Genomic DNA, 19,912 nt, shown 5'->3' on the forward strand with positions numbered 1-19,912 from the left:
TGACTAATATATGTATGTTCACAATGAAACAAACAGCTGTCATGAATAGGCCTCTTGAGAGTTATCCAGCCATTAGTTGTTTCCAAATGTAATAATTGTAATTAAAATGAAATGAACACCCTTAGCTGCTTACGGGCATTGACATATGTCAACGGGGACAGATGAAAATGTGTGTCCCGACCGGGATTCGAACCCGAGATCTCCTGCTTACATAGCAGACGCTCTATCCATCTGAGCCACCAAGGACACAGAGGATAGCACGACTGCAGGGATTTACCTCTGGCACGCCTCCTGCGAAACCCACATTCTCAACGTATTGTCCCACACTACATTCGTAATGCCCCCCCCCCCATTATACTTATTACTCGCGGCGCGTTGCCGATTCCCATAAAAAGTTCGGGCACTGTTTGTGCATTCGCACAGAAGAAGAAGATGGTCAAGTGGCTGGTGAGCCTTAACTATATAGATGGATAGAGCATCTGCCACGTAAGCAGGAGATCTCGGGTTCGAGTTCCGGTCGGGGCACACATTTTCATCTGTCCCCGTTGACGTATCTCAACGCCTGTAAGCATCTACGGGTGTTCATTTCATTGTAATGTCATTCTAACGAGCTGCATGGTCACCAATGGTAACTGTTCTTTCGGACATGTCCGAAAGAACAGATACCATCTTAGTATATATGTAATAATTGTGTTTCAACAAATTAAAATTATATGAAAGTTATCAACATACCAAAAGCACTGGCTAACCAGTCATTAACTCCTCCTCTCACTGCATCAAAACTGGTATGTGGTGAATACAAAGCAATCCTATTTTCCAAGCAAGCAGCAACAAGACGCTCCTGTGAAAAGTTATGAAATATATACGCTATTTATGATGACTGCAAACAATATTAGGGTTACAAAGAAAATCATGTTCAAGAGCACACAATAAAGATTCTAAAATACAGAAACTGCAGGATCATACAATCCCAACAGTAAAACAAAACACCCACACACATACTCAGAAAATAGTTGACATGTAATAAGATTGTCATTACCCTAGTCTCTTATACAGGCAGAGAAAACACACTAATCCAAGCTAATGATGAAGGAAGTATTCTAATTGGTGAAATTCCAGATTAAAGAAATATTTATTCTGATAGACAAAAAGATAACAAAATTTATTTTGATGCATGAAAGCAAATTTATTCGTAATTGACCAATATTGTAATTACCCATCTCATCGTATGAGCAGAAGGCTGCAGACATATTTCACTTGTCACATTCACAGAAGAAGCCTTCCTGTGATATGATTAACAAAAAACAGAAAAAACCCTCATGTGCACCTACTTCATTTTCATCAACCTGTTCTACTAAAACTGTACTCTGCATCAATGTCAGCCCCATTTGAGGGTCTCACTTTCATCCCTAAGATGACAATTTCTTTATCTGTTCTTTAAAGTGAAGACATTTTTGTTATGCCTAACCTACAGACCCAAACCAACCAAGGTCAACATTGAACTGAGCCTTACCAAATCCATTTCTTGATTTGTTTTATTCTCTCACTAGCATCTTCCAGTATACCCCATGCCATAAGTACACTGAACAAAAAATTAGTCACCCCCCTCCCCCCCCCCCCCCTGGGAGTGCCACACTAATACCATGTAACACTGCCTCTAGCTTTGATAATGGCCTCAATTCAGTGAGGAAGAGAGACCACAAGTTGCTTCAGGTATACCATATCCAGCTGAAGCCCTCCATTTATGATAAGATTCAGTAAATGGTTCAAATGGCTCTGAGCACTATGGGACTTAACATCTTAGGTCATCAGTCCCCTAGAACTTAGAACTAGTTAAACCTAACTAACCTAAGGACATCACACACATCCATGCCCGAGGCAGGATTCGAACCTGCGACCGTAGCAGTCGCGCGGTTCCGGACTGCGCGCCTAGAACCGCGAGACCACCGCGGCCGGCGATTCAGTAAAGCCACCAAACTGCAGGGATGTTGATTTGCTATATTTCACCTGCTGTTCTGTATAGTACCAGACATTTTCTACGGGATTACAACTTTGCAGGTAAGTCCAGGTGTGATAGGGAGACTCAGTTTTTGTCAAACCAGTTTGTCAAACCTGTGAATGTGGCTGCTGTCATCTAGGAAGATGAGAGTGTCCACAGCACACTTGTCATGAAGATATAGAAGACAATTTTTGGTCATTTAGAATAATGAAATAAACATCCTGGTTCATTTTCATGGTAATCTGAATAAGCGCACTTATCTCACAACTTCAGACAACCACCTCTAGCCTGAACCACACCTTCTACACCCTGCAGGTTAAAGCCTTCATTGGGCCATCACTGCACTCAGCACCTTGCATCATTTGAAAAGTAAAACTGTAACTCACCAGAATACAGTGTGCTATTGTCCCATTTCTGTAGTGCTCGGGCATTGAAAACATGCAGCTTTGTATACCTTTGCAAAAATGGCTTTTCCTGACTCTAAATGGTCATTGTTTGTAGTTTCAGTCACAATGTTCACTCAAAAACCTGTTGAGGTGGCTTGAATTCACTGATAGCAGCAACTCCTATAAAGATTGTCATTGACAAAACAAGACACTCATCTCTGGTGCCTGCTGGGTAGGATCTTACAGCATTTAGATGACTGTAAATAATACATTGTTTCTTGTGAACAAGTTGGACAGTTCACAATGACACAACAACAAATTGGGAACTTCATTCATGGTTTGGTCATGCAGACATCAAAACACAATAGCTCTTTTCCTCCATTCAGTCATGTCTCCACATCAATCCATCTTACTTCCGTATCACTGACTAGCTTCACTCATGTACCATCTTGCATCTTTTCCACCTTCCATGTTGTTGTTGTTGTGGTCTTCAGTCCTGAGACTGGTTTGATGCAGCTCTCCATGCTACTCTATCCTGTGCAAGCTTCATCATCTCCCAGTACTTACTGCAACCTACATCCTTCTGAATCTGCTTAGTGTATTCATCTCTTGGTCTCCCTCTATGATTTTTACACTCCATGCTGCCCTCCAATACTAAATTGGTGATCCCTTGATGCCTCAGAATATGTCCTACCAACCGATCTCTTCTTCTAGTCTGTGCCACAAATTTCTCTTCTCCCCAATTCTATTCAATAACTCCTCATTAGTTATCTACCCATCTAATCTTCAGCATTCTTCTGTAGCACCACATTTCAAAAGCTTCTATTCTCTTCTTGTCTAAACTATTTATTGTCCACATTTCACTCCATACAAACACTTTCAGAAACGACTTCCTGACACTTAAATCTATACTCGATGTTAACAAATTTCTCTTCTTCAGAAACGCTTTCCTTGCCATTGCCAGTCTATGTTTTATATCCTTTCTACTTCGATCATCATCAGTTATTTTGCTCCCCAAATAGCAAAACTCCTTTACTACTTTAAGTGTCTCATTTCCTATTCTAATCCCCTCAGCATCACCCGACATAATTCAACTACATTCCATTATCCTCGTTTTGCTTTTGTTGATGTTCATCTTATATCCTCCTTTCAAGAATGCACTGTCCATTCCATTAAAGTGCTCTTCCAAGTCATTTGCAGTCTCTGACAGAATTACAATGTCAATGGCGAACCTCAAAGTAGGTTTTTTTTCCCCCCCATGGATTTTAAGACCTACTTTGAATTTTTCTTTTGTTTCCTTTACTGCTTGCTCAACATACAGATTGAATAACATTGGGGAGAAGCTACAACCCTGTCTCACTCCCTTCCCAAGCACTACTTCCCTTTTATGCCCCTCGACTCTTATAACTGCCATCTGGTTTCTGTAAAAATTGTAAATAGCCTTTCGCTCCCTGTATTTTACCCCTGCCACCTTTAGAATTTGAAAGAGAGTATTCCATAGCAGGTACAAATTTGACTGTAAGTTTTTAATTTAATATTAACTAGTAATTCAATGAGTAGCCTCAATCTGAGATGTCACAGATAAGGATCAAATGTACATTCAAATCTTGGCACTTAGCTCTACAAGGGCTCATTGCAAGTCCCTGTTTTAAAAATTATTTGCATTTACAAATATGTGTCGATGATAAGAGCTAATCTTGGAACCTTGCGTACTAATATCAATTACAATACCTACAACAATCACAATTGTGGACACTCCACACAGATCAAGGAAAAACAGCTCATACTCTAATATGTGAGCCATTTTGGTGTCATTCTTTATAATGCACTACCATCAGACATAAAGAGGTTGAAGAAGGTAATGGTTTTTAAAGCAGAGTTAAAATCATTTCTTGTTGTGACATCTTTCTTTAGTGTAAATGAGTGTTCACTTACACAAATATTAGGCCTTCATTTATTGTCAACTACTCTTTACTCTTTTATCAGATGAACCATCCACACTGAATTTGTTTTTGCACAAGAATGTTTCTTTTGTTCATATCCAGTCGTCTCTGTTTGAGATGCAATGCAGTACATCTCTTCTGAGAAGAGATTGGTTGCAAGACCCATGAATGATATAGTACTGGCAGCTGTTCATGTGTTTGTGTGTTTTTATTTTTCACCAGTGTCAAATAATGCATTCATGTGTTTACATTTCGTTCAGAAGTGTGCTATAACAAAGTTACATGTTCTTGTTGCAGCATTGTTTATACTTTTTGTGCACACTGTAATCTCCTTTTAGACTACGTATATGTGGTTTTCTTTACTAATAATGTATCAAGTGAAATGGCTAAGCAATGGACTTGCATTCAGGAGGAGTGAGGTTCTACCCCATCTTGCCATACTGACTTGGGTTTTCCATGGTTTTCCCTGGCTGCTGAGTTGAATGCTGGAATGGTTTCATTGGTAAGGCCATGGCAAACTTCCTATTCTCACCCAATCCTATACTGCTTTGTATGTGTTTATAGACATATATTTTTTCTGTGATATATTTGACATGTTGTGCTGAGTGGTCTAATTGTAGGGATGAATAAATAAAGAATACCTTCTCATAACCCCACCTGCAGTACTAATGCGTGGAATGCATCACTCAGAAGTGCTACTGCTGCGCCTGATCCCAGATAGAGGAGGAAGTTTGGCACCTAAAGAAGCTATAGAAGAGCCAGGCCATATGTCAAGGCACCTCTGAGGCTGACTACCTCAGTTGTAACCCTGTTGACTCCTCTGCATTTACCTCCAACATAGATCATTTGATTAACAATGATGACAAGTTCACTCATCAATCCATGATTGTCAAAGACAATGTCCGAGAGCCAACAGATTCTGGGGAGCTCACACCAATATAGAAAGATGGAAAAGTAAGAAGTGTCATACTTAGCTACTTTCAACATTAACTCACTCCTCAAAACCAGAGAACTGAAACACCTTACCGATATCCTGTCCAAACAGAAAATCATTATAACAGCATTACAAGAGGATGTAGATGAAGATGAAATGGGAGATACGATACTGCGTGAAGAGTTTGACAGAGCACTGAAAGACCTGAGTCGAAACAAGACACCAGGAGTAGACAACATTCCATTAGAACTACTGACAGCCTTGGGAGAGCCAGTCCTGACAAAACTCTACCATCTGGTGAGCAAGGTGTATGAGACAGGCGAAATTCCCTCAGACTTCAAGAAGAATATAATAATTCCAATCCCAAAGAAAGCAGGTGTTGACAGATGTGAAAATTACCGAACTATCAATTCAATAAGTCACAGCTGCAAAATACTAACGCGAATTCTTTACAGATGAATGGAAAAACTGGTAGAAGCCGACCTCAGCAAAGATCAGTTTGGATTCCATAGAAATATTGGAACACGTGAGGCAATACTAACCCTATGACTTATCTTAGAAGAAAGATTAAAGAAAGGAAAACCTACATTTCTAGCATTTGTAGACTTAGAGAAAGCTTTTGACAATGTTGACTGGAATACTCTCTTTTGAATTCTGAAGGTGGCAGGGGTAAAATACAGGGAGTGAAAGGCTATTTACAATTTTTACAGAAACCAGATGGCAGTTATAAGAGTCGAGGGGCATGAAAGGGAAGCAGTGGTTGGGAAGGGAGTGAGACAGGGTTGTAGCCTCTCCCCGATGTTATTCAATCTGTATATTGAGCAAGCAGTAAAGGAAACAAAAGAAAAGTTCTGAGTAGGTATTAAAATCCATGGAGAAGAAATAAAAACTTTGAGGTTCACCGATGACATTGTAATTCTGTCAGTGACAGCGAAGGACTTGGAAGACAGTTGAACGGAATGGACACTGTCTTGAAAGGAGGGTATAAGATGAACATCAACAAAAGCAAAATGAGGATAATGGAATGTAGTCGAATTAAGTCAGGTGATGCTGAGGGAATTAGATTAGGAAATGAGACACTTAAAGTAGTAAAGGAGTTTTGCTATTTGGGGAGCAAAATAACTGATGATGGCCAAAGTAGAGAGGATATAAAATGTAGACTGGCAATGGCAAGGAAAGCGTTTCTGAAGAAGAGAAATTTGTTAACATCGAGTATTGATTTAAGTGTCAGGAAGTCGTTTCTGAAAGTATTTGTATGGAGTGTAGCCATGTATGGAAGTGAAACATGGACGATAAATAGTTTAGACAAGAAGAGAATAGAATCTTTCAAAATGTGGTGCTACAGAAGAATGCTGAAGATTAGATGGGTAGATCACGTAACTAATGAGGAGGTATTGAATAGAATTGGGGAGAAGAAGAGTTTGTGGCACAACTTGACTAGAAGAAGGGATCTGTTGGTAGGAGATTTTCTGAGGCATCAAGGGATCACCTATTTAGTACTGGAGGGCAGCATGGAGGGTAAAAATCGTAGAGGGAGACCAAGAGATGAATATACTAGGCAGATTCAGAAGGATGTAGGCTGCAGTAGGTGCTGGGAGTTGAAGAAGCTTGCACAGGATAGAGTAGCATGGGGAGCTGCATCAAACCAGTCTCAGGACTGAAGACCACAACAACAACAACAACAAGAGACTAGATACAGAGACGAAGAAGCATTCAAATGAGAAGTGTTTCAGATTCCCAAGGGAAAGCCTGGCAAGAGGGTAATCAAGAATGCACATCAACTTGGCACATGCTTTATACCAATAAACAAATACTGGGAGCCAGCACCGTATTCCACTTCCAAAACAGTAAGCTCTCCACATTTACTTCAAGGGAAGAAAATAAGATTTACACTATGGTCAAAGCACATGCTCCCATAAATGAGGCTAACAGATGAGGTCCACAGAGGGTAGAAGAATTTTGGGAAGATGTGGAGGAGACATTATACTAAATTCCAACCATCAATGTTACAACACTTCTTGGAGACTTCAACACTGAACTCACCAAGAAAATTCAGTAACATCACTGGGAACTATCCAGCCTGTAATAGGGCTAACTGGAATGTCAAATGACTAGTAGAAATTTGTAAGAGTTTTGATCTGATAACAAAATCAACAGCGATTAAAGAACTTCTAAAAAAGTAGGTGTCTGACAAATCTTGTAGTAATATTGAGACATGCAGAGAAGGAAATTCAAAATCTCAAAACCCTCAGGTGTACAACTTAGAGTATGACCATTTTCTTTCCAAAGTTAAGATCAAAATTCTACTAAGAACCCATCAAACTAAAAACACTACCTGTATAGTGAAGTTTGATAGAGAGAAACTTAGAACTACCAAAGAGTTTAAGATGAACTTGAATCAGAAGGACTACCAAGGATGGGAACACTTAAAAGATGCATTCATTGACAGTATCAAGGAAGCAGTTGGACTGGAGAAGAGGAGGAGTCATTCATGCTGGCTGGTGGAAGAAGATACAGTATTTGAAGAGTTCTGGAAAATGTGGGTTGATTGGTTTTCTCAAAAAAAGCTGAAAAATCTAAACAACTTCCAAGAAGAGAGGAAACACAATCCCAAAACTATGAGAAATCTCAAGAGAAAATGTGAAAAGGAATACTTGACTGAAATAGAAGAGGACTACTGAAAGGACAATCCATGAGATCTCTGTGGAACATTCAAGACTAACTTAAGTAGATATGATCCTCCAAATCACAGCTTTAAGAACAAAGAAGAAAAGGGAGTATACGGAAACATGGAAAACCACCAGATCTTGGCTCTTGTTGAAGAGCTCCTGAACTGTGAAGCACCAACTGACACATTCAGCAATAATAAGAAAGGACCAAAGCCCGACTCAGACCCATCAACTGTAGAAGAGGTTATGAGCATCATACATACATTGAGGAATAATAAAGTTTCTAGGGAAGATGGCATCAGTGCAGAAGTCTTGAAGTATGTGAATGAGAATATGATCATTTAACTGACACATACTATAAATAAATTTAAGGAAGAACAGCAGCTTCCAGAAGGACGGACACTAATACACCCTATACCCAAAAACGAAGATAGGCTGGAGCCTGGGAACTACAGAGGAATTCTGCTAATACAAGAGACCTGTAAGGTGTTCTCAAACTCATTTCTGTACAGAGTGGAAAAACAACTAAATACAAACTGGTGAGTACTAGAGGTTTCAGAAAGGGGAGATAGGGCACAGAACAAGTTTTGAATGTAAAACCGGTAATTGTATATCAAAAACAGAAGAGCAACAATTTACAACTTGTACTCATAATTTCACAAAAACTTATATTTCCACTAAACTGATGGACAATGTTCCAAATTTTAAAGGAGATACGTTTGAAAATAAAGTCCAGTGAATTGATTAAACATACTTTAAGCAGCACAACATTCTAGGTGAAGTTCAGAGGAAAGCTTGTAGTGGCCTTCCAGATTAAAACCAGAGTGAGACAGGGAGACGGATACTTCTTTTTGCTCCTTAACTATGTACTTGATAAAGTGATTAGGGAGTGGTGACGAGATATGAAAGGAGTGGGTGAAATTTCACTGGGGTGCAAAAAAAAGGAACCTGGGTAGACTGTCTCACATTTGCAAAAAATGTTGTGATATCGTTGGAATCATTTACAGATACAGTTAACCAAACCATGTAACTATAGAGCTAAGTGACTAAAGAAGACCTACAGATCTCTGTTGAGAAGATACACTATAAAGGAAATATCAAGGCAGCTCCTAGGCTGATGACAATATGAGGAGGCAAAATTCAGAAGCTATAGACAGTTAGAAGCCCGAGACAGTAGATAGAAACAGAGGTGACAGAAAAGGAAGCAATGGAAGCATGAATAAACATAATGAATTTAGCATACAAATTAACTGTGAACATCTACAATAAGAAGAATATTATTATCAACGTAAAACTAGGACTTTACCGGATAGTGATCTGCCCTGAAGCATTATACACAGCAGAGTCTCTGAACCGAGTAATAACAGGAGTACTTAAGGATTCTCAGGAGCATATTGGGTCCTTGAAGGACAGAAGATGGTCAGCTTCGAAGATGAGCAAACCAAGGACTCTATACCAAGGTGGAGAGAATCTCGGACATCACTGGGAAAAAAAGAGCATGTTCTTCAGAACATCCTTCCAATGGACTTGGGGGGGGGGGGGGGGTGTTTGTTGTTGTTGTTGTTGTTGTTGTTGTTGACTTCAGTCCTCAGACTGGTTTGATGCAGCTCTCCATGCTACTATATCCTGTGCAAGCTTCTTCATCTCCCAGTACTTACTGCAACCTACATCCTTCTGAATCTGCTTAGTGTATTCATCTCTTGGTCTCCCTCTACGATTTTTACCCTCCACGCTGCCATCCAATGCTAAATTTGTGATCCCTTGATGCCTCAGAACATGTCCTACCGACTGGTCCCTTCTTCTTGTCAAGTTGTGCCACAAACTCCTCTTCTCCCCAATTCTATTCAATACCTCCTCATTAGTTATGTGATCTACCCATCTAATCTTCAGCATTCCTCTGTAGCACCACATTTCGAAAGCTTCTATTCTCTTCTTGTCCAAACTATTTATCGTCCATGTTTCACTTCCATACATGGCTATACTCCATACAAATACTTTCAGAAATGACTTCCTGACACTTAAATCTATACTCAATGTTAACAAATTTCTCTTCTTCAGAAACGCTTTCCTTGTCATTGCCAGTCTACATTTTACGTCCTCTCTACTTCGACCATCATCAGTTATTTTGCTCCCCAAATAGCAAAACTCCTTTACTACTTTAAGTGTCTCATTTCCTAATCTAATTCACTCAGCATCACCCGACTTAATTCGACTACATTCCATTATCCTCGTTTTGCTTTTGTTGATGTTCATCTTGTATCCTCCTTTCAAGACACTGTCCATTCCGTTCAACTGTCTTCCAAGTCCTTTGCTGTCTCTGACAGAATTACAATGTCATCGGTGAACCTCAACGTTTTTATTTCTTCTCCGTGGACTTTAATACCTTCTCCGAATTTTTCTTTTGTTTCCTTTACTGCTTGCTCAATATAGAGGTTGAATAACATTGGGGACAGGCTACAACCCTGTCTCACTCCCTTCCCAACCACTGCTTCCCTTTCATGCCCCTCGACTCTTATAACTGCCATCTGGTTTCTGTAAAAATTGTAAATAGCCTTTCGCTCCCTGTATTTTACCCCTGCCACCTTTAGAATTTGGAAGAGACTATTCCAGTCAACATTTTCAAAAGCTTTCTGTAAGTCTACAAATGCTAGAAATGTAGGTTTGCCTTTCCTTAATCTTTCTTCTAAGATAAGTCGTAGGGTCAGTATTGCTTCACGTGTTCCAACATTTCTGCGGAATCCAAACTGATCTTCACCGAGGTCGGCTTCTACCAGTTTTTCCATTCATCTGTAAAGAATTCGCGTTAGTATTTTGCAGCTGTGACTTATTAAACTGATAGTTCGGTAATTTTCACATCTGTCAACACCTGCTTTCTTTGGGATTGGAATTATTATATTCTTCTTGAAGTCTGAGGGTATTTCGCCTGTCTCATACATCTTGCTCACCAGATGGTAGAGTTTTGTCAGGACTGGCTCTCTCAAGGCTGTCAGTAGTTCCAATGGAATGTTGTCTACTCCCGGGGCCTTGTTTCGACTCAGGTCTTTTTAGTGCTCTGTCAAACTCTTCACGCAGTATTGTATCTCCCATTTCATCTTCATCTACTTCCTCTTCCATTTCCACAATATTGTCCTCAAGTACATCGCCCTTGTATAGGCCCTCTATATACTCCTTCCACCTTTCTGCTTTCCCTTCTTTGCTTAGAACTGGGTTTCCATCTGAGCTCTTGATATTCATACAAGTGGCTCTCTTTTCTCCAAAGGTCTCTTTAATTTTCCTGTAGGCAGTATCTATCTCACCCCTAGTGAGATAAGCCTCTACATCCTTACATTTGTCCTCTCGCCATCCCTGCTTAGTCATTTTGCACTCCCTGTCGATCTCATTTTTAAGACGTTTGTATTCCCTTTTGCCTGCTTCATTTACTGTGTTTTTATATTTTCTGCTTTCATCAATTAAATTCAATATTTCTTCTGTTACCCAAGGATTTCTACTAGCCCTCATCTTTTTACCTACTTGATCCTCTGCTGCCTTCACTACTTCATCCCTCAGAGCTATCCATTCTTCTTCTACTGTATTTCTTTCCCCCATTCCTGTCAATTGTTCCCTTATCCTCTCCCTGAAACTCTCTACAACCTCTGGTTCTTTCAGTTTATCCAGGTCCCATCTCCTTAAATTCCCACCTTTTTGCAGTTTCTTCAGTTTTAATCTACAGTTCATAACCAATAGAGTGTGGTCAGAGTCCACATCTGCCCCTGGAAATGTCTTACAATTTAAAACCTGGTTCCTAAATCTCTGTCTTACCATTATATAATCTATCTGATACCTTCTAGTATCTCCAGGATTCTTCCATGTAGACAACCTTCTTTTATGATTCTTGAACCAAGTGTTAGCTATGATTAAGTTATACTCTGTGCAAAATTCTACCAGACGGCTTCCTCTTTCATTTCTCTCCCCCAATCCATATTCACCTACTATGTTTCCTTCTCTCCAATTTCCTACTCTCGAATTCCAGTCACCCATTACTATTAAATTTTCGTCTCCCTTCACTACCTGAATAATTCGTTTTATCTCATCATACATTTCATCAATTTCTTCATCATCTGCAGAGCTAGTTGGCATATAAACTTGTACTACTGTAGTAGGCATGGGCTTTGTGTCTATCTTGGCCACAATAATGCGTTCACTATGCTGTTTGTAGTAGCTAACCCGCACTCCTATTTTTTTATTCATTATTAAACCTACTCCTGCATTAGCCCTATTTGATTTTGTATTTATAACCCAGTATTCACATGCCCAAAAGTCTTGTTCCTCCTGCCACCGAACTTCACTAATTCCCACTATATCTAACTTCAACCTATCCATTTCCCTTTTTAAATTTTCTAACCTACCTGCCCGATTAAGGGATCTGACATTCTACGCTCCGATCCATAGAACGCCAGTTTTCTTTCTCCTGAAAACGACGTCCTCCCGAGTAGTCCTTGTGTGTAGTTCCGAATGGGGGACTATTTTACCTCCAAAATATTTTACCCAAGAGGACACCATCATCAATTTAACCATAAGTAAAGCTGCATGCCCTCGGGAAAAATTACGGCTGTAGTTTCCCCTTGCTTTCAGCCGTTCACAGTACCAGCACAGCAAGGCCGTTTTGGTTAATGTTACAAGGCCAGATCAGTCCATCATCCAGACGGTTGCCCCTGCAACTACTGAAAAGGCTGCTGCCCCTCTTCAGGAACCACACGTTTATCTGGCCTCTCAACAGATACCCCTCCGTTGTGGTTGCACCTACGGTACGGCCATCTGTATCGCTGAGGCACGCAAGCCTCCCCACCAACGGCAAGGTCCATGGTTCATGGGGGTAGTTTAATGTAGCAAATAATACACTTTCTGGTGCACAAGAGAACCAAAGCATGGTGGATGCAAGAGATACAAGGTATTAGAAAGAAATGAGAATACAAGAACCGGATATGTACAACAGGATGATTTTTAAATTTAAAAAAATGCAGGCTTTCACGTGTTTAGAGGACAGAACTAGACCCAGAACAAAATAACTCTGGGCAGAAGAGTGAAGAAATTTGCAAAGTATAAGAATGACAGAGTACTGGACTAGGACAAAGACCAAAAGAAATGAAGCTGACAAGAATTAACATGGTTCTCAGAGGGGTAAAATGAAAATAAGTTGGAAAAAATCTTCTTACGTTTTCCCTTCCCTCAAGAAAGACAATCTGTATTTATTTTATGAGAGAGTTTGATTCCACCATTTGAGAGAAGTGCGTGCAAATTTATTTAGTTGCCTTCACACTGAACTACACAATTAATTTGATTTAGTTGACATTTAAAACAGATGGCATTATACACTCTAAAACAAAAAAAGGCCACAAAAGAACTAAAGATTATCTGAATGAGATGGAAATCAGCACATGTGATGTACATGTACAGATAAATTAATGGTTACAATTTCAGAAAAATTGGGTGATTTATTCAAGAGAAAGAGCTTCACAAATCGAGCAAGTCTTAGTATGCTGTTCCACCTCTGGCTTTTATGCAAGCAGTTATTCAGCTTGGCATTGATTGACAGATTTGTTGGATGAACTCCTGACAGATATACGGATATGGTGCTCAGAGTGGTTGTTTTTTTTTTTTTTTTTTGCCCCCCCCCCCCCCAGTTGGGCACATTAGATCATCAAACTCCTGAGCTGGTTGGAGAGCCTTGCCCATAATGCTCCAAATATTCTCAATTGGGGAGAGATCCAGTGATCTTGCTGGCCAAAGTAGGATTTGTCAAACATGAAGACAAGCAGTGGAAACTCTTGCCATCGCAAGCAGGAATTATCTTGCTGACATGTGAGCTTAGAGTGGCTTGCCATAAAGGACAACACTCTGGGGCAAGGATGCTATGAATGACAACCAAAGGGATCCTGCTATGAAAAGAAATAGCATCCTACACTGTCACTCCTGGTTCTTGGGCCATGTGGTAAGCAAAATTCAGATTGGTATCCCACCACTGTCCAGGACATCTACAGACATGTCATTGCTTGTTGTAGGGGCTCAATTTCAAGTGGAACTAATCACTGAATGTAATCCATTCCAACCAATGAGATTCCAGGGCAAAGACGTGTCTAGAGACACCCCAGACAGCAGTGCATACCAAGCTGACTATCGCCCCCATCCGACCAGACAGCCAGGAATGATAGTCTGGAGTGTCATTTCACAGCAAGAAACCTTTAGTTATTATCTGGGACACCTTTACATCACAGTAGTATGTTGATGATATTATACACCCATTTTTGTTGCCCTTCATAGCAAATGATCCTGGAGTTACATTTCTGCAAGATAATGCCCTTCTACACACAGTGAGAGTATCCACTGCTAGTATGTATCCTTTCTATAGTAATTCCTGTCTTCAAAAAAGGCGATAATAAATATATGAATAGCTACAGGCATATCTCAATCTCATCCTGCTTTTCTAAAGCTTTTGAAAAAATAATGAACAAAAAACTAATGGACTCCATTGAAAAAAAAAATGATTTACTAAGTTTAGCTCAACACAGGTTCAGAAGCAACAAATCTACTGAAAATGCAGTATATGATTGCATGAATACGCTATTAGATCTGTTAGATAGAAGACAACCCATAACAGGCATATTTCTGGATCTGTCAAAGGCTTTTGACACTGTTGACCACAAAATATTGCTGGAAAAAATAGAACGCTATGGTATCAGAGGAATTGCAAACAATCGGATTGCCACATTCCTAACCAATCGGATGCAGAGAGTCAGCATGAAATACACTAATAGACAAACCAACTCAATAACTGAAATCCTATCAAGTAATAAAACTGTAAAGCAAGGTGTACCGCAGGGCTCAGTATTGGGACCCCTACTTTTCCTCCTGTATATTAATGACTCGATCCTGAATGTAGGTGCACACAAAACAATAATATTTCCTGATGAAACAATTGTACTCCTCAAAAAAAGCTGTGAACTTGGCCACTGAACAACTCAGCAGCTGGACTAAAATCAACATATTAACTATCGACACCAAAAAGACAGCTTCCATGAACTTTCACACGACACAAAATGCAAATTCCTCTCAGCCACTTGTCACTGTAAATAACCAGCCAATAGATACTGACACTGTTTTCAAATTCCTGGGTCTGTGGGTTCAAGATAACCTGAAATGGAACACACATACAGGAAAGGTAAATGCCAGAATTAGTACTGGCTGTTATGCACTGAGTGTACTGAAATCATGTGCTAGCCTGAAAACATTAACCAGCGCATACTACACTCTCCAACTGCCCTGAGCACATTCATAATCCAGAAGAGAGCAATAAGGATTATTACTGGAAGCAAACCCAGAAACTCCTGCAAACCCATCTTCAGAAAGTTGGAAATCCTTACACTGCCTTGCCTATTCATTCTCGAGACTCTATAAAATATTTTAGAAACCACGTAGTGCCAAGTGACTCCAGAGTCGAAAAAAATAATGAAATTCATAAACGCAACACCAGGAAAAACTCAAATCTGCATGTTTTGCATACAAACACTCAACTGTGTAAAAAGGGAGCTTTCCACATGGGCCTCCAACTGTTCAACAATCTTCCCACTAGTATTAAGTCCATCGAAGACAACATAAAATTTAGCAAAGCTGTGAAGTCATATTTGTTGAGTCATTGTTTTTACTCTATAAATGAATACTTAGAAGAGTAATCTTGCTATTTGTGTTAAATTGAAAACATTGAGCAATATAATACTATATGTTACTATATAATACTATATGTTAACAATGTTAACTGATATTTTCCGACATCTGCAACACATTGTGTAGCATCAGACCACATGGAATAAATAAATAAATAAATACCTTGGCCAGCAAAATTGCCAGATCTCCCCCCTATTGAAAACCTTTGGAGCATTGAGGGCAGGGCCCTCCAAACAGCTCAGGATTTTTACCATCTAACACTCCAGTTGGACAGAATTTGCCATGATATTCCTCAGAAAGGCATCCAACAACTCTTTCAATCAATGTCGAGACGAATAACTGCTCACACAAGTGTCAGAGGTAGGCCAATGTGTTGCTGAATTCATAAAACTCATCCATATTTTCTGAAACTGTAATCATTTGTGTGTGTGTGTGTGTGTGTGTGTGTGTGTGTGTGTGTGTGTGTGCGGGTTGGCTACTACAAACAGCATATGAACGCATTATTGTGGCCAAGATAGACATGAAGCCCACGCCTACTACAGTAGTACAAGTTTATATGCCAACAAGCTCTGCAGATGATGAAGAAATTGATGAAATGTATGACGAGATAAAAGAAATTATTCAGGTAGTGAAGGGAGACGAAAATTTAATAGTCATGGGTGACTGGAATTCATCAGTAGGAAAAGGGAGAGATGGAAACATAGTAGGTGAATATGGATTGGGGGGAAGAAATGAAAGAGGAAGCCACCTTGTAGAATTTTGCACAGAGCATAACTTAATCATAGCTAACACTTGGTTCAAGAATCATAAAAGTAGGTTGTATACCTGGAAGAATCCTGGAGATACTAATAGGTATAAGATAGATTATATAATGGTAAGACAGAGATTTAGGAACCAGGTTTTAAATTGTAAGACATTTCCAGGGGGCAGATGTGGCTTCTGACCACAATCTATTGGTTATGAACTGCAGATTGAAACTGAAGAAACTGCAAAAAGGTGGGAATTTAAAGAGATGGGACCTGGATAAACTGAAAGAACCAGAGGTTGTAGAGAGTTTCAGGGAGAGCATAAGGGAACAATTGACAGGAATGGGGGAAAGAAATACAGTAGAAGAAGAATGGGTAGCTCTGAGGGATGAAGTAGTGAAGGCAGCAGAGGATCAAGTAGGTAAAAAGATGAGGGCTAGTAGAAATCCTTGGGTAACAGAAGAAATATTGAATTTAATTGATGAAAGCAGAAAATATAAAAACACAGTAAATGAAGCAGGCAAAAGGGAATACAAACGTCTTAAAAATGAGATCGACAGGGAGTGCAAAATGACTAAGCAGGGATGGCGAGAGGACAAATGTAAGGATGTAGAGGCTTATCTCACTAGGGGTAAGATAGATACTGCCTACAGGAAAATTAAAGAGACCTTTGGAGAGAAGAGAACCACTTGTATGAATATCAAGAGCTCAGATGGCAACCCAGTTCTAAGCAAAGAAGGGAAGGCAGAAAGGTGGAAGGAGTATATAGAGGGTTTATACAAGGGCGATGTACTTGAGGACAATATTATGGAAATGGAAGAGGATGTAGATGAAGACGAAATGGGAGATACGATACTGCGTGAAGAGTTTGACAGAGCACTGAAAGACCTGAGTCGAAACAAGGCCCCGGGAGTAGACAACATTCCATTAGAACTACTGATGGCCTTGGGAAAGTCAGTCCTGACAAAACTCAACCATCTGGTGAGCAAGATGTATGAGACAGGCGAAATACCCTCAGACTTCAAGAAGAATATAATAATTCCAATCCCAAAGAAAGCAGGTGTTGACAGATGTGAAAATTACCGAACTATCAGTTTAATAAGTCACAGCTGCAAAATACTAACGCGAATTCTTTACAGACGAATGGAAAAACTGGTAGAAGCGGACCTCGGGGAAAATCAGTTTGGATTCCGTAGAAATGTTGGAACACGTGAGGCAATACTAACCTTACGACTTATCTTAGAAGAAAGATTAAGAAAAGGCAAACCTACGTTTCTAGCATTTGTAGACTTAGAGAAAGCTTTTGACAATGTTAACTGGAATACCCTCTTTCAAATTCTGAAGGTGGCAGGGGTAAAATACAGGGAGCAAAAGGCTATTTACAATTTTTACAGAAACCAGATGGCAGTTATAAGAGTCAAGGGGCATGAAAGGGAAGCAGTGGTTGGGAAAGGAGTGAGACAGGGTTGTAGCCTCTCCCCGATGTTATTCAATTTGTATATTGAGCAAGCAGTATAGGAAACAAAAGAAAAATTCGGAGTAGGTATTAAAATTCATGGAGAAGAAGTAAAAACTTTGAGGTTCGCCGATGACATTGTAATTCTGTCAGAGACAGTAAAGGACTTGGAAGAGCAGTTGAACGGAATGGACAGTGTCTTGAAAGGAGGATATAAGATGAACATCAACAAAAGCAAAACGAGGATAATGGAATGTAGTCAAATTAAATCGGGTGATGCTGAGGGAATTAGATTAGGAAATGAGACACTTAAAGTAGTAAAGGAGTTTTGCTATTTGGGGAGTAAAATAACTGATGATGGTCAAAGTAGAGAGGATATAAAATGTAGACTGGCAATGGCAAGGAAATCGTTTCTGAAGCAGAGAAATTTGTTAACATCAAGTATAGATTTAAGTGTCAGGAAGTCGTTTCTGACAGTATTTGTATGGAGTGTAGCCATGTATGGAAGTGAAACATGGACGATAACTAGTTTGGACAAGAAGAGAATAGAAGCTTTCGAAATGTGGTGCTACAGAAGAATGCTGAAGATAAGGTGGGTAGATCACGTAACTAATGAGGAGGTATTGAATAGGATTGGGGAGAAGAGAAGTTTGTGGCACAACTTGACTAGAAGAAGGGATCGGTTGGTGGGACATGTTTTGAGGCATCAAGGGATCACAAATTTAGCATTGGAGGGCAGCGTGGAGGGTAAAAATCGTAGAGGGAGACCAAGAGATGAATACACTAAGCAGATTCAGAAGGATGTAGGTTGCAGTAAGTACTGGGAGATGAAGAAGCTTGCACAGGATAGAGTAGCATGGAGAGCTGCATCAAACCAGTCTCAGGACTGAAGACCACAACAACACAACAGTGTGTGTGTGTGTGTGTGTGTGTGTGTGTGTGTGTGTATTTACACCAAAATCAGTTTTTTTAATTTTTTGTTTGGTGACACTGTGTTTCAAGTGGAGACTGAGTTGCATTTTAGTTGACTTTTTCTGTGTAGGTGCTAGTAACTGTTGTTAACTGGGGAAGGGTTGTTGGAATGTTGCTATGTTTTGACTGTATGTCCATAGTAACTAGAAAAATGGAAGAAGTATTATACATTATTTCAGACCTACATGATTAAATGTGACAGTTAAATGTTGATTTGAAAGCAAAAATAGCACAAAACAATGTTGGTTTAAATTTTCAAGGTGATAGATTTGAACAAGCTCTTGGCAAGACATATCCTCAAATAATTATTGAACTATATGCAAAATTAGTTACAATGAATACTAAAACACCTGAACAAGGTAATCAATTAGAGAGAACTAACAAGAAGATAAATAAACAATTTAATAGATTAGAAGGACATATTGCTCACTCACATCAGTTAAAGACTGAAATAAATTAGAAAATATCAAAATTTCAATCCACTGTATCAAGTTTAACAGAGAAATTACATTCTGAGATAGTTAAATAGAGAGAATTAGTAAGAAATGAGGTAACTGAAAATTTAGAGATGTAAACAAAGATATAAAACAGATTAAGGATGTTACTGAACAAGAATTTATAGAGGTTCATAAACAAATTTCAAACACAACTGTAAGACTTAACATATTAGAATGAAGTAAAGATTCCGATGAAGCAACAGTCTTAGGTTCAACTTTCACTACTGGAGGAATGTGTTAGTGATTTCACTGAACAAGGAGTCTAAGGAAAGGTTGAGTCCTCTGTCTCTATACCTCATTCATCGGCTGATACAGAGAAAATTGAGTGGAATTTTAGACTCTGTGAAGAGTTAGCAAGACCTAAGGACAAGTTTACAAGAAAAAAAAGCTTAATGAAAATGTGGGTGCCCAATAGTGTTATTAGAAGAACTTTTTCTGGAACATGGGACAAATTTCAATTAACAATTTCTGAAATTCAAACAAAATAGGAATGTACATCCTATATTCTAAACTCTGGGATGACACTAAAAAGATAGTGGCTCTGAGCACTATGGGACTTAACATCTATGGTCATTAGTCCCCTTAAAAAGATGGATTTTGTTTTTTGTTACT

General features: G+C 39.4%; 1 protein-coding gene across 1 annotated transcript in view; it reads right to left on the bottom strand.

Annotated features, from left to right (window-relative positions):
- LOC126194787 (NIF3-like protein 1) overlaps window positions 1-19,912 on the bottom strand; it is a 97,614-nt gene that overhangs the window by 52,832 nt on the left and 24,870 nt on the right. The window contains exon 3 of the mRNA XM_049933091.1: window positions 733-841. Within this exon, the coding sequence (XP_049789048.1) occupies window positions 733-841 (109 nt within the window). The remainder of the gene's footprint in view (window positions 1-732; window positions 842-19,912) is intronic.

This window comes from Schistocerca nitens, chromosome 1 (assembly GCF_023898315.1).
Source record: "Schistocerca nitens isolate TAMUIC-IGC-003100 chromosome 1, iqSchNite1.1, whole genome shotgun sequence".
Taxonomy (NCBI): Eukaryota; Metazoa; Arthropoda; class Insecta; order Orthoptera; family Acrididae; genus Schistocerca; species Schistocerca nitens.